The sequence below is a fragment of the Puma concolor genome, chromosome D1 (assembly GCF_028749965.1).
Source record: "Puma concolor isolate L17-30 chromosome D1, mPumCon1.1.hap2, whole genome shotgun sequence".
In the NCBI taxonomy this organism is placed as follows: Eukaryota; Metazoa; Chordata; class Mammalia; order Carnivora; family Felidae; genus Puma; species Puma concolor.
In genome coordinates, this window is record NC_141676.1 from 14,137,170 (window position 1) to 14,153,453 (window position 16,284).

General features: G+C 35.9%; 1 protein-coding gene and 1 pseudogene across 1 annotated transcript; both read right to left on the bottom strand.

Annotated features, from left to right (window-relative positions):
• Positions 1-206: 206 nt before the first annotated feature.
• LOC112864922 (olfactory receptor 8K3-like) lies at positions 207-1,148 on the bottom strand. The gene has a single exon (XM_025927930.1). It carries the CDS (start codon positions 1,146-1,148, stop codon positions 207-209), a length of 942 nt encoding a protein of 313 aa, XP_025783715.1.
• Positions 1,149-7,920: 6,772 nt separating this feature from the next.
• Positions 7,921-8,862, bottom strand: LOC112864925 (olfactory receptor 8K3-like; annotated as a pseudogene).
• Between the last annotated feature and the right edge of the window lie 7,422 nt (positions 8,863-16,284).

Here is a 16,284-nt window from a genome sequence, read left to right on the forward strand (position 1 = left end):
CATCTCTCTCTCTCAAGGAAGGCAACTATTTTTTCTATTTGTATGCTAACGTATTTACAACACATAGAAGTGTGATTGGCACTTAGAACACAACTTCCAAATGTATGTTGAACACATTTGTGCTTCCTATGATTCCTTCTAGTGACATACAGAACAAAGTTTGAAGCCCATATCCTAACTTACGGGGATAATATTGTATCTAAACTTTAAGAAAAAAGATTACATAGCTTTTTCCACATTGTTTGTACTGCACATTTTACATCTTTGTTCCTCAAGCTATAGATCAAGGGATTTAACATGGGGATAACAAGGGTGTAAAATATGGAAGCCACTTTATCAGTGTCAAAGGAATGACTGGACTCGGGTTGCACATACATAAATATCAGAGTCCCATAGAACACGGTGGCCACTGTCAGGTGGGACCCGCAGGTGGAGAAGGCCTTGTGCCTACCCTCAGCTGAGTTCATCCTGACGATGGCTGTAAGGATCAGGAGGTAAGACACAATAACTATCAAAAGGGAAAAAATCAAATTAAAGCCTGCTAAGATCAGAATAATCAGTTCAATTTCATGTGTATTTGAGCAAAGCAAAGATATCAAGGGGAGACTGTCACAGTAGAAATGACTAATGACATTGTAGCCACAGAAGGATGAACTAAAAATCTTCATGGTGACTAGAAGAGACACAAATGCGCTGTAGAGATAGGGGATTGCCACTAGCACCTGACACACACTTTGTGACATGATGACTGGGTAGAGCAGAGGGTTACAGATGGCCACATAGCGGTCATAAGACATCGCTGACAGAATGAAAAGTTCACTAATGATGAACACAAGAAAGAAAGCGAGCTGTATAGCACAAAAATAATAGGAGATTGTATTTTGATCCACAACAAAATTGACTAGCATTTTGGGTCCTACAGTTGTTGAATAACCCAGATCAGTGAGAGCCAGGTGTTTGAGGAAGAAGTACATGGGTGTTTGTAGCCTGGAGTCCACCTTGGTGAGGATGATCATGCCCAGGTTGCCCACCACTGAGATCATATAGATGATGAGGAAGAGCCCAAATAATGGAGCCTGCAGCTCAGGACGGTCTGTGATTCCCATGAGAATGAATTCTTTCAGCCCTGTTAGATTATGTTTTTCCATGTAGGTTTAGTAGAAAATCCATTCTGGATAGATATATCATAAGAGTCAATAGATTTCATGTATTATCTCCTTGGAGAGGTTTTAGTACGCCAAATTAGTATAAATAAGATACATCCAAACTATCCAATTTAGGATATTTGAAAATAAACTCATCTGTCACAAAGACTACTATGCATACTTAGAGAAAGAAAGGGAAATGGAAATAGATGAATGGTTCTCATTCCATTCACATTTTATTCCACAATGAATACTTTCCATTGTCTAGAGACATTTTGGTTGTCACATCTGGGAGTTAGGATTCTACCAGCTTCTAATGGCTAGACACAAGTTAAGCTGCTAAATATCTTAATATATCCAATACCTAGGCCATAACAATATTCAGCCAGGAATAACAACAGTAACAAAATTAAGAAACTCTGATGATATAATTAAATAGATAGATGAGAGAGAGAGAGAGAGAGAACGAGAAAGAGAAATGATAAATAGGTAGATGATAGATGATAGATAATAGATAATAGATAGATGGATAGATAGATAGAAGTACATAGATATGAATACTAAGGCAAAAATAAAAATCAAGTTAAAAATTTAGGGATCAAAGATATAGGTGATTATTTTACTATTCTTTAAAGTATCATTATTTCTATTATTTATAGGATACAATCACAAGATGACATTTATAAAATACATCAATGATACGGCCTAATACGTATGTCAATTATATAATAAAATTTTTAAACCACAAATTTCCCAAATGCATAAAACCCACTACTCAAAACATGGTTTTATGAAAGGTATTATTATGAAACTGGCTGGAACGTTAACACACTTGACAGATATTTGACAAGCGTATGAATAAGAAAAGTATTACAGATCACAGTGGGAATTATTTTTTATGTGGTGAAACATGCCAGGAGATATACGAGAATAAAAGTCTATATGACAATAAAACTCTCATATATAAAATTGACATTTCCTTGAAGAGCTTTTGTGTAGACAATGGAAATAGTTGGAAATAATTCTCAAATATCAAGTACACTGTGGGTTTCTGTTTGTTTGCTTGTGTTTTTTTAAAAAAATTTAAGTTTATTTTTATTTATTTTGAGAGACACAGCATGTCAGGGAAGGGGCAGAAAGAGAGGGAGACAGAGAATCCCAAGGAAGCTCTGCAGTCACAGCACAGAGCCCCAGATGGGGCTTGAACTCTCAAAACCAGGATATCATGACATGAGCCAAGCTGAGAGTTGGACACTTAATCGATTGAGCTACCCAGGTACCCCAGCTAGTGTTTTTAAGAGTGATAGCAACTTACCTGAAATGTTTCTACTTTCCTGACTTATATACCTGTGTATTCTCTGGCCTGGGACTGAAGTTCTTTGTCAAGGCTATTGTAGGAAGAGGTGAGGAACTGTTTAAGCAAGACATACCTCACCACTCTTCCATGACAACATTTGAATAATTGTGTAGTGACTCCTTGGGTTACTTATCTTTTAATTTCTGTATCAATTTTAGTAGTGTCTTAATATAAGTTATTTGGGTATGAATTTGCTTAAAATATTATTCTTCCTCTGGGGCATCAGGATAGCCCAGTCAATTGAGTGTTCAACTCTTGATCTCAGTTCAGGTCACGAACCCAGAGTCTTGGAATGAAGCCCCATGTCCAGCTCCCCACTAGGTGTGGAGCCTGTTTGGAGTCTCTCTCTCTCCCTCTTTCTCCCCCTCCAACCCCCAGCTCATGTTGTCTCTCTCTCACTCTCTGTCTAAAAACCAAACAACTATTTTCTTTATGGCATTCCCATTAAAATATAGATATACTAACTTGTATGTAATAAATCATATATACTTTACCAAGCAAGAAAGTTAGGGAACGTGGTGTAATTGGGAGGAGAAAAAAATTCATGGCAGAAGGTTCGCATAAAGAAGTTTTATGAAAAATCCCTTTGAATTAAAGGGTACAATGCTCTAAAGAAAAAATGTTGAAAGTCACTGTGATACACAATACCATAGAAACAAAATACAATACACTAAAGGTGAGATATACGTAGATCCCTGGATGTGAGTTGAAATCCTTCTGTACATTAAGTCCACAGAAAACCCTTCGAACTATCATAGAGCACATGATGCAGATACACCGGTATATAATCACATAAAATGTATCTAAATATCCTAAACACCCACAGATAAGAAGTTATGCCAGAGTGGGAAGCAGATGGCACGTTAACGTAAGAGAATGAGGTTTGGTTAAAAAAATTGTGGGCATCAGTGCTCCTGTTTGAAGAAAAAAAAGGAAACTATATTGTTTGCAATAAAATTGCAAGGCTGAAGTCCCTGAGTGACCTAGAAGCAGACAAAAACATTCAATTTCACAACATAAAATACAAAGGTAATTATATGTAATTTCCCCTTAACTTACCTGAGTCTTCCTTATACCTTTGTGACCTCTTGACACTCTCCACTACACCGATTCACACATCTTTTTTTCTGATGGGAATATGATAATGGGTATCAGTAGATGACCATATTAGAGATATATTCAGTAAATGCAGTCCAAATGCAGTATACATCTTGGGTTTTGCTTGTTAGTTTTTTTCTGCTTTGTTTTGTTTCCTTTACAATCATGGAAGCCTAAAAAAAAAATAATTAGCACTTTTTAAGTACCAATTTTTCTATGAGGTGGCGGAAGTTAAAAGCATTTCCTCTCACCAGCTTTAGAATTCTCTAAAAAGAATCAAATAGGAGTAGCAGTGTGGCTCAGTCAGTTAAGTACCCCACTCTTGATATCACCTCAGGTCATGACCTACAGGTGGAGGATCAAGCTCCGAGTTGGGTTCTGTGCTGAGCAGGGAGCCTGCTTGGGATTCTCTCTCTCTCTCTCTCTCTCTCTATCATTCACATACACACACTCTCTCTCAAAATAAACATTTTCAAAAAAGAATCAAATTGCTCTTTCATAGTTTATGATCTCTGCTGAATATTTATTATTTATTTATTTATTTATCATTTTTATTTTAGACAGAGAGAAGGAGAGAGAGCGTGAGCTGGGGAGAGAGGAGAGAGACAGACAGAATCCTAAACGGGCTCCGCAGGGAGCATGATATGGGGTTGGATCTCATGATCCCAGGATCTTGACCTGAGCTGAAATCAAGCATTAGATGCCCAACCAACTGAACCATCCAGGTGCCTGATATTTATTTTTTTACAGTTATATTATTTGAGATAATTATACCCAAACAAAATCAGACAAAGCAAACAAAATCAGACATAGTTACATTTTGTTAGGGCTTTGCCAAGGAGTTAAAATGGAACTTACCAAACATCACTGAAACATTGTGGATATTTGGCAGTAGGAGATGGCACACAGTTTTCTGTCATTTTTACCTGCAGAGAAGCCTCTGTCTTGACTCTCATATGTATTTCTTACCATAGCATATTGAGAACAATTTATGGGTTCTCTTCACCTTTTGAGACTCTCCCTCAGGAGATGAGCAATTTGTTTATGATGGCTAAAGCATATGAAGGCATTAAAAACTTCCTGGAGCTTGTCCATTAATAGGCAGGGACAATTCATACTCACCACTGAGTAAAATTATCATTTATCTATCTATCTATCATCTATCTATCTATCTATCTATCTATCATCTATCTAATCTATCTATGCATCCATTATCTATCTATCCATTATTTGTCTATGTAACTATCATCTATCTATCTATCTATCTATCTATCTATCTATCAATCATCTATCTTCTATCTATCATCTACCTAAAATATATCATCTATCTATTTATTTATCCATCTATCACCTAACTATTTATTTACTTATTTATTTATTACTTCACTCTTATTTTTCACTAATACTTAACTTTTCATTTCACTGCATAGGACTCTTGATTAAAATGTCATATATTCAAGGCTGGCTCACCAGGAGTCCCCATTTCCACAGAGGTCTCCTCAGATTGGTGACATGGTAGATAATTGATAACTTCTGTTGTATTACATTATTTTAAAATTGTACATGGATAAGTATCCTGCATTAAGCAACTGTGACATGCTATTTCCTTGATTTTCATTTTTGTTTTCAGTTATCCTTCTTTCCAAGGCAGACATTTGCTATGTATCCATCCTTCTCATTGCATAGTCAGTTGCTGTTACTGACCAGTAACCACTTCTGTTTTGATTTTGTTTTTCTCTTTAATTTCACAGTGCCGTATTTTATTTATTCCTTGTGTCCAAATCATTTCAATGTTTCTTTCCCACCTTGAAACATGCTCTTTTGTACTTGATATATGCCTAATTTATCAAGTTATTCTTGAAAAAATATAATATTTTACATATGCACAACTATGTATATGTGTTATATTTCTATAAATGTCATTGTTGCATTTGTCACTTTACAGATGCTATGCATATATGATATCACACTTTTTTCTTCTTCCTGTATTATAATCCATGATACAAATTAAACAAATTTCACTTATTTTTTATTGATATATGTGTGTCTAACCCTCAGCTATCATTAACAACATCATTACAGTATCCAGCCTCAATGAACAGCCCTGAGTTTGTTCCCTTAAAAGTTATATATATGGAAAGCCTAGGTGGCTCAGGAGGTTAAGACTCTGACTCGATCTCAGCTCAGGTCATGATCTCACCGTTCATGACATCGAGCCCCATGTCAGCCTCTGCGCTAACAGTGCAAAGCCTGCTTGGGATTCTCTCTCTCCCTCTGCCCCTTTTCTCCCCTTGTTTGTGTGTGTGTGTATACATACATATATATGTGTGTGTATATATATATATATATATATATATATATATATATTCCTGATAAGGAATAGAATAGACTCATTGCTTTTCCCAAATATTTCAGATATATTATCCTAACATATTCTTTTATTAATAAATGTAAGACATATCTTGGATCTTCCCTTTCATGTCAGGTGCATAAATTATACCTTCTTCTTAATTGTACATACATAGCATTATAAGCATCTTTTATATAATTTATTATACTGCTTCTTCCCTTTTCTTTACAAGTTTGACTTCATCCTCACTGATTTGGATGTCTTTTATTTCTTTTTTGATGTCTGATTGCTGAGGCTAAGACTCTCAGTACTATGTTAAATATTAGTGGTGAGAGTGGACATCCCTGTCTTTTTCCTGACCTTAGAGGGAAATCTCAGTTTTTCCCCATTGGACCTCTATATCTCCAGTCTTTGAACCCTTCTGGTTACAAAAACTCATGGAAATCGGCCCTTCTCATTTCTCCCAGCCTATGACTTGTGTGTATACATAGTGTTCTCAGCTCTTGCTCACCTCGCTGGGACCAGGGATTCCTCCCTTCTGCAGCACCTATGATCTGTTTCTTCCCCAAACCATGCCTCAGCACCGCATACCTCCCATGATATGGCCTCCTTTTTCCTCTAGCTGTGCAATTTGTTCTGTCAGTCCTCAGGTCAATCTCTTGGATATTCAGAAAGATTTGATGGTCATCTAGTTGTGTTTAAGGGACAAAAAAAGCCTAAGGTCTTCCTACTACTCCACCATCTTCCAAAATGAATATTTTTAAAATGTTATCCTTTTTCTACTGAATTAAATTTTGTACCTTCATGAAAAATTAGTTGCACTTTTTGTAAGTCTATTTTTGAGTTCTGTATTCTGTTCCTTTTCTTTACATGTCTTTTCTTCCCCCAAAGCTACACAGTTTTGATTGTTATAGTTATATGACAAAACTTAACATGAAATGGAATGTTTTCTTCTATGTTATTCTACATTTTTACATGTATTTTAGCTAGGTTAAATCCTTCATCTTTTATACACATTTTAGTATAAAGGCAACTATATCTATAAAATACCTTGGTGGGATTTTGTTTGTATTGTATTACCTATAGATCTGTTTGGGAAGGATTGATACATTTAGTAGGTTGAGTTTTCTAATCTATGAACTCAGTGTGTCCTGAAATTTATTCAGATATTATTTGATTTCCTTAACCAGCATTTTTTTTCAACATTCAGATCCTGCACATATTTTCTGGGTTTAGTTCTAGGTATATTTCATTATACTTGTGTGATTGCAAATGATAATTATAATTAGGTGCTGTGCTGATCTTCTGGACTGTTGAAATGCCAAGTGTGTGTAGTCAATAGACTTTCTGAGGCTCCTGAGTGAAAGTAATGGCACTCATGAGGAAAGACCAGGACATAGACCCCCCTCATGGAATGGAGAGATTGGAGCACATTCAGATGACTGATGACTTCAAGTTAAGGCAATACACTGAACCTGCCTAAAACTATAATCAACTGTGTTTTAGACACCCCATAGAAACCTGTGTAGGCTACATAGAAAGAACATACTTACAGAGAAACTCACCTATATACACAATACATAGACACTGGAAAGTTTATTCTGATAGTTGAGAATGACACAGGAGTTATTTTAACTCTTCCTGTTCCAGGTATTCTTCTTCACTCCCACACAGCATTCCCACACTCCTTGCTTGGTGTTAGAATTATAGGCCCATAACCATTCTATTGTACTAACATATTACCTAATTATGATGCTTATAACTCTTGTCTTTACCTCAAGAATGGAATGTATATGTATTATTTATTCACAGTGTATTTAGAACACTTCAGAGTATGACTGGTACATAGAAGTCAATGTCTAGATACGTATCTTGAACTCATTTATCCTTGATTTTCCCTCTGAAGGAAGGAAAAGAAATGTTTAACGTTGATAATCTAATTCATAGGAACCACGCAGTATGTGATAAACTTAAGAAAAGGTACATCATAACTTTTTCCATATCCTATGGAAAGCACATTTTACGTCTTTGTTCCTCAGACTATAGATCATGGGATTCAACATGGGGATAACAAGGGTGTAAAATATGGAAGCCACTTTATCAGTGTCAAAGGAATGACTGGACTCAGGTTGTGCATACATAAATATCATAGTCCCATAAAACACTGTGGCCACTGTCAGGTGGGACCCACATGTAGAGAAGGCTTTGTGCCTACCCTCAGGTGAGTTCATCCCGACTATGGCTAGTAGGATCAGCAGGTAAGACACAACAACCATCAGAAGGGAGGACATCAAATTAAAAACTGAGAAGGCCAAAATCATCAATTCAATTTCATGCGTGTTTGAGCAGAGCAAGGATAACAAGGGAAGACAGTCACAGTAGAAATGGCTGATGACATTGTAACCACAGAAGGATGAACTAAAAATCCTTATGGTGACTAGTAGAGCCATAAATGTGCTGTAGAGATAGAGGATTGTCATCAGCACCTGACACACCCTTTGTGACATGATGACTGGATAGAGCAGAGGATTACAGATGGCCACATAGCGGTCATAGGACATAGCCGACAGAATGAAAAGCTCGCTAACGATGAACATAATGTAGAATGCTCCCTGTGTGGCACACAAATGATAGGAAATTGTGTTTTCTTCCACAACAAAACTTGCTAACATTTTGGGTCCCACAGTTGTTGAATAACCCAGATCAGTGAGAGCCAGGTGTTTGAGGAAGAAGTACATGGGTGTTTGTAGCCTGGAGTCCACCTTGGCGAGGATGATCAGGCCCAGGTTGCCCACCACTGAGATCACATAGATGATGAGGAAGAGCCCAAATAATGGAGCCTGCAGCTCAGGACGTTGTGTGATTCCCATGAGAATAAATTCATTAAACACTGTCAGATTGTGTTTTTCCATCCAAGTTTACTAGAAAATCTATTATGGATAGATACATCATCATAGTCAATATATATTATGTACTGTCTCCTGAGAGAGGGCTTGGTATGGCCAACTAGTATAAATAAGATACATCCAAACTGTCCAATTTAGATATTTGAAAACAAACCCAAATCCCACGTAGACCACTATATATGCATAAAGAAATCGAAATAGGTGGTTCTCAACTGGAGGCATTTTACTCCATAAAGAATATATTTCAATGTCTAGAGACATTTTGAATGTCATATCCAAGAGTCGGGATGCTACTGATTTCCAATTGTTAGACACAAGTTAAGCTGCTAAATATCTTAATATATCTAATATCTAGGCCATGACAATATTCAGTCAGGAAAAACAGCAGTAACGATGTTAAAAAACCCTGGTGATATAATTAGGTGGATAGATAATAGACTTATTTATTGATAAATGGAAAATAAATACATAAAGGTAAGTAGATATGGATGCTAAAGCAGAAACAAAAAAAATGAAAACTTCAGGGATTAGATATATGGGTATTTATTTTACTATTCTTTAAATTATTCTTTCTACCATATTTGATACAATCACAAAATGACATTTATAAGATACGTAAATCATATGACCTAACATATGTCTATTATATATTATAATTTTTTTAATGTTAACTTATTTATTTTGAGACAGAGAGAGGGTCAGAGAGAGTGGGAGAGAGAGAATGTCAAGCAGGCTCCGCCCTGTCAGTGCAGACCTCACTGCAGGGCTCCATGCCACAAACCATGAGATCGTGACCTGAGTCGAAATCAGGAGTTGGACACTTAACCAACTGAAGCATAGGTGCCCCTATAATAAAAATGTTAAACCAGAAGTTCCCCAATTGCATAAAGCCCACTACTCAAGCATGGTCCTACGAAAGGTATGCCTACATGTGAAACTGACTGGAAAGTTAGCATACTTGACAGATATTTGACAGGTGTATGAATAAGAAAAGTGTAACACATCAGAATGGGAATTATTTTGGGGGACATGGTGAAACATACCAGGAGATACATGTATGGAGATATACTTTCAGCTGTATTTCAGTTTATAGTATATCCAAAGATTTAATTTGGGCAAAAAAATGAGTCATCTAAAAGTCTTTATTCTCGTATATAAAGCTGATGTTTCCTTGATGAGTTTTAGGATAAATGAAGTTTCGATACTTTAATGTGTCTATGTTACCTGGAAATAGTTCTCAAATATTAAGTACATTATGGGTTATTTGCTTGTTTGTTTGCTTGTTTGTGTGTTTTTGAAAGAGTGATAGGAACTTACCTGAAATGTTTCTACTTTCCTGACTTATATACCTGTGCATTCTCTGGCCTGGGACTGAAGTTCTTTGTCAAGGCTATCGTAGGAAGAGGTGAGGAACTGTTTAAGCAAGACATACCTCACCACTCTTCCATGACAACATTTGAATAATTGTGTTGTGACTCCTTGGGTTACTTATCTTCTAATTTTCTTATCAGTTTTAGTATCATTTTAGATGTTATTCTGATATAAACTTGCTTAAAACATTATTCTTCCCCTTGTGGCATTTTTACTAAAGTAGAGACATACTAACTCAAATGTAGCAAATCAGATGCACTTTCTCGAGCAGGAAACTAAGGGAACATGGTAAATTTGAAGGAAGAATAGGTTACTGGCAGAGGTTTGGCATAATGAAGTTTCACAAGAATTCCCTTTGGATTAGCGGAAATCACACTTTAAGGAAAAATAAAAGTTGAAAGCCACTGTGATACACAATAGCTTAAAGACAAAATACAATACACTGAAGACGAGATGTATGTGGGTCCCTGGATGGGATTCGAAATCCTTCTCTACACTAAGTTCACAAAAACACCTTCAAACTATGATGTAGCACATAATGCAGACAAACATGTATATAATCACATGACGTGTATCTAAATATCCTAAACACTCACAGATAAAAAATTATTCCAGAGTGGAAGGTGGATGGCAGGTTAAGGTAAGAGAAGTATTTTTGGTTTAAAAAGTCGTGGGCATCAAAAGGGAAATAATACTGTCTGCAATGAAATTACAGGTCAAGTCAGAAGTCGCTGAGTGAGCTCTAAGCAGACAAAACATACAACTCCACAACATTCCACATAAAGGTAATTATGTGTAACTTCCCTTTAACTTACCTGAGTCTTAGGTTTGTCACCTCTTGACATGCTCCTCTGCTCTGATGCACACACCTTTCCTGTAACAGAAATATGATAATGTGTATCTGTAGGAGAGAATATTAGAGAAATATTCCGTAAATGCAATAAAAACAGTATAAATTTTGAGTTTTGCTTGTTTCTTTCCACTTTGTTTTGTTTTCCTTTGCAATCATGGAAAGCTAAAAAAATAAATAGTACTTTTTGAGTATCGAGTTTTCTGTGAGGTGAAGAAAGATAAATGCATTTCCTCTCACTAGCTTTGGAGTTCTATAAAAAGAATCACATTGCTTTTTCATAGTTTACTGTCTCTGTTGGATGTTTGATATGTAATTGTTTAAAGCTATATCCTTTGAGATAATTCTTCCCGCTTTCTGTCAGATCCTACTGGAAAATGAAGAATACTCTACATCATTCCATTTCCGTAAAACTTGCTACTTAAAGGTCTCCAAATGTCCAAATGAGGCTTTGCACACCTCATTGTGAGGTGACCACCCCTTTTTTTCCTTATCAAGACCTCAGAGGATAATTGTATTGATATGTTTATTTAAACAATCATTAAATACTAAATAACTTTTGAGAGAATCACAAAAAGTGTCCAGAGTCACTAAATAAACATTTGGAAAGACATCAAAATGACAGATATTACCTGAAGTTTCTTAATTTTGCTAACTCAAAAAATTTCATGTCTCTTCGGCTGTGTACCATTTGCTTTTATTTTGGTCTCCGTTTGAGGTAAAACTATTCATATTAAATGGAAGTATTGCATAACTATATAAAAATGAAGTTTCAAAGAGTCACAGAAGCATTAGCCTCTCCACCATGTGAAACCATTCAAAAAATTAATAAGAAGGAAAAAACGAGGTAATTCCTACTCCTGCTCAGGCATTATGGTTACGGGAAAGCAAAGCAAACAAAATCAGAAATGGTCACATTTTGCTAGAGCTTTGCCACGAAGTTAAAGTGGAACTTACCAAACATCACCGAAACATCGTGGATATTTGGTAATATGAGATACCACACAAATTTTCTGTCATTTTCACCTGTAATGGACCCTCTGTCTTGACTCCCATATGTGTTTCTTAACATGGCATATGGAGAACAATTTATGGGTTCTCTTCACCTTTTGAGACTCTCCCTCAGGAGATGCTGAGCAATTTGTTTAATGATGGCTCAAGCATATGAGGGCATTAAAAAATGTCTGGAAGTTGTCCATTAACAGGCAAGGGCAATTTGTATTCACCAGAGAATAAATTATCTATCGGTTGATTTATCACCTATTATCTATCTATCTATCTATCTATCTATCATCATCATCTACATTCAATCGCCCATCTCTCTATCATCAACATCTATATTCAAACATCTATTTATCCATCATCTATTTAGCTTTCTTTTTCTTTCTTTCTTTCTTTCTTTCTTTCTTTCTTTCTTTCTTCTTTCTTTTTTCTTTCTTTCTTCTTTCTTTCTTTCTTTCTTTCTTTCTTTCTTTCTTTCTCTCCTATTTTCACCCTTACTTAACTTTTCATTTACACCACATAGGACCCTTTTTAAAATTTTTTTAAATGTTCATTTATTTTCGAGAGAGAGACAGACAGAGTGCAAGCGAGAGAAAGGCAGAGAGACAGGGAGACACAGAACTGGAAGCAGTCTCCAGGCTCTGAGCTGTCAGCACAGAGGCCAACAGGGGCTCGAAGTCACAAGCCACAAGATCACAACCTGAGCCGAAGTCGGATGCTTAACGGACTGAGCCACCCAGGCGCCCCAACACTACATAGGACTCTTGATAAAAATGTCGTATATTTAGGGCAGGTTCATCAGGGCTTCCATTTCCATAGAGGTCTCCTCAAATTGGTGACACAGTGGAGAGTTGATAAATTCTGTTCTATTAAATTATTTTAAAATTATATATGGAATAGGGCACCTGATGGCTCAGTCGGTTAAGCATCCGACTTCGGCTCAAGTCATGATCTCACAGCTTCTGCATCTGAGTCCCACATGGGCCTCTGTGCTGACAGCTAGGAGCCTGGAACCTACTTCGGATTCTGTGTCTCTCTCTCTCCCCCTCTGCCCCTCCGCTGCATGCTCTGCCTCTCTCAGTCTCTCAAAAATAAACAAACATTAAAAACTTAATGAAAAGATTGTGCATGGAATAAAATTAATACGTTAAGCAAATGTGGCGTGTTGTTTCCTTGAATTTCGTTTTGTTTTTATTGTTATCCTTTCCAAGGCAGAAGTTTGTTATGCGCCCTTCTCATTGCATAGCAAGTTGCCCTCACTGACTGGTTACCACTTCTGCTTTGATTTTGTTTTTCTCTTTAATTTCACAGTGCGGTATTTTATTCTTTTGTGCCCAGATCATCTCAATTTTTCTTTCCTACCTTGAACCATGCTCTGTTGTACTTAATATATACCTAGATTATCAAGTTATCCTTGCAAAACTCTCATATGTTACATATGCGCAACTATGTATATGTGTTATATTTCTATAAATTTCACTGCTGCATTTGTCACTTTAATTGCTTGTTGTGCACAGATGATATGACACTTTGTGCTTCTTTCTGTATTAGAGTCCATGATACAAATTTCCCAATTTTCATTTATTGTTTTATTGATAGATGTCGTGTGTCCAACCCTCAGCTATCACCATTACATCATTATGGTATCTGGCCTCAGTGAACAGCCCTGAATTTGTCCCCTTAAAATTTGTATATATATATTATATATATATTATATATATATATATATATAATATGTATACATATTATATATATATATATAATATATATATAATGTATTCTTGATAAGAGGGAGTTGAATATACTCATTAATTTTCCTAAATATTTCAGATATATTATCTCTATATACTCCTCAATAAATGCAAGATAGATCCTCTTCCCTTTCATGTTACCTAATTATATCCTTCTTGTTAAATGTGCATTTATAGTATTATAAGTATCTTTCATGTAATTTATTAGACTGTGTCTTCCCTTTTATTTTCAAGTTACCCAATAGCAAACATTTCATTTAAGTAGTACTGGTCTACTACTTTCTATTGTCAATTGTCAATTTTCCTTTGTTTTTGGATATAGAATAAGCTTATACACACATACACATACATGTATATATATGTGTATATATATACACATATATACACATATATGTGCACATATATACAGCACAAAATTTGATAAGCTTTGCATATGTATATAGATGGAGCTATAAAAACTTTCAAGGCAACAAGCATGTCCATCGCTTCAGAAGTCTTAGCGTTCGCACGTGTTAAACCCGTTCTACTCTTCCTGCCTCTTAATCCACCAAGTCAACTTCAATTTGCCATCTTCAAAAACTTTTTGTGTTCAAATAATTATAAATTGACAGGAAGTTGTAAAAAAAAAAAAAGCATGCAGAGACGTCTTGTGTAATCTACACCCAGTTCCTGGAAGAGTTCGTCTTGCTACACTGTAGTATGATTTCATGACTAGGAAGTTGACATTGGTACAACACACATTGTTCAGATTTCACCAGTTTGGGGTTATTCTTTCATGTATTGGTATACTTTACTGTTCTGCGTTTTATCCCATTTTTGCATTGTTTCAACCACCACCACAGTCAAATTGTAGAACTATTCTGTCCCCCCAAATTTTTCTTTTGCTATCCCTTTAAAGCTACACTGTCTTCCCACCTCTTGGGCAACTGTTTCTAACCATTGGTGACCACTAATATTTTTTGCATCAGCATAATTTTGTCACTTGAACAAGGTTTTATAAATAGTCCACAATTTGTAATCTTTTGGGATAGCTTCACTCTCTTGAGGTCCATCCTCGTTTTTGTGTGTGGATACCCTTTTCTTTAAGGTGGCTGAATGGCATTCCATGGTATTTCTGGTGCAACTTGTTCAACTCTTTCGTCATTGAAAGACATTTGGGATCTTCCCAGTTTTCAACACTTATGAATATAGATTCTGTAAACATTTTCTTAAGCTGATTGTGTGAACATACATTTTGATTCTTTAGGAATCATTTCTAAGAACATGATGAGTAGGTTGTTTCAAGTTTGATTTTGACTTTATCAAGAAAAATCTCAAATGCAGATTCATCTAAAGTTGCACAAAACAGATAATATGACAAATTCCAAACAGTGCAAGGAAATGGCATAAGAGGCATAGAGCTTGGAAAGGAAGAAACGAGACCCTCTGTAGAAAAATGGCACGTTGTCCAATAGGAAACCTCAAGGAATCCCCCCACCAAAATATGAGTTCAGCAAGATCACTGATTTTCCACTTTATCAATGTATACCTGTGCATATTATGCTCTTGATGTCCTGTCTCTAAATTCTTTGCCTGCTCTTAGGTCCTGAAGAGATTTATCCCTACGCTTTTGTCTAAGCATATCATAGTTTTACAATAAAGTTGTTATCCATTTGGGAGTATACTTTGTATAAGACTTAGGTCAACATTGTTTGTTTGTTTGTTTTTGTCTGCAGATATTCAATGATTCCAGAATGATTTTTTTTTTTTTAAAGTGTTACCCATCTTCTACGGAATTAACTTTGTACTTCCATGAAAAATTTGTTGCACCTTTTATAAAAGTCTATTCTGGGTTCTCTATTCTGTTCCATTGCTTTATATGTCTTTCTTTACACCAATGGTATACAGTTTTGAATATTATATGGTAAGCCTTCACATGGACCAGAGAGTTTCTTCCATGTTATTCTACATGTTTTCAGGTATTTTAGCTATGCCAAGTCCCTGACCGTTCGTTACATTTTAGTATAAACTCAACGGTATCTATAAAATATCTTGCTGGGATTTTGTTTGCATTGTATTACCTATAAATCTGTCTGGGAAGTATTGATATCTTTGGTTGAGTCTTCTAATCTATGAACTCAGTACGTCCTGCCATTTATTCAGATATTCTGTGGTTTCCTTAAGCAGCATACTTTTCAGCATACAGATCCTGCACATGTTTTCTGAGTTTCACTGTGAGTATATTTCATTATACTTGTGTGATTATAAATGGTATTTTCAAATTTTGGTTTCTACAATATATTTGTATGTTGACCTTTTATCTTTGTGCTTTCATGGAATCCTGTGATCTTGCTGAACTCATATTTTGGTGGGGTGATTCCTTGATGTTTCCTATTGGACAACATGCCATTTGTACTACAGAGGGTCTCGTTTCTTCCTTTCCAAGCTCTATGCCTCTTATGCCATTTCCTTGCA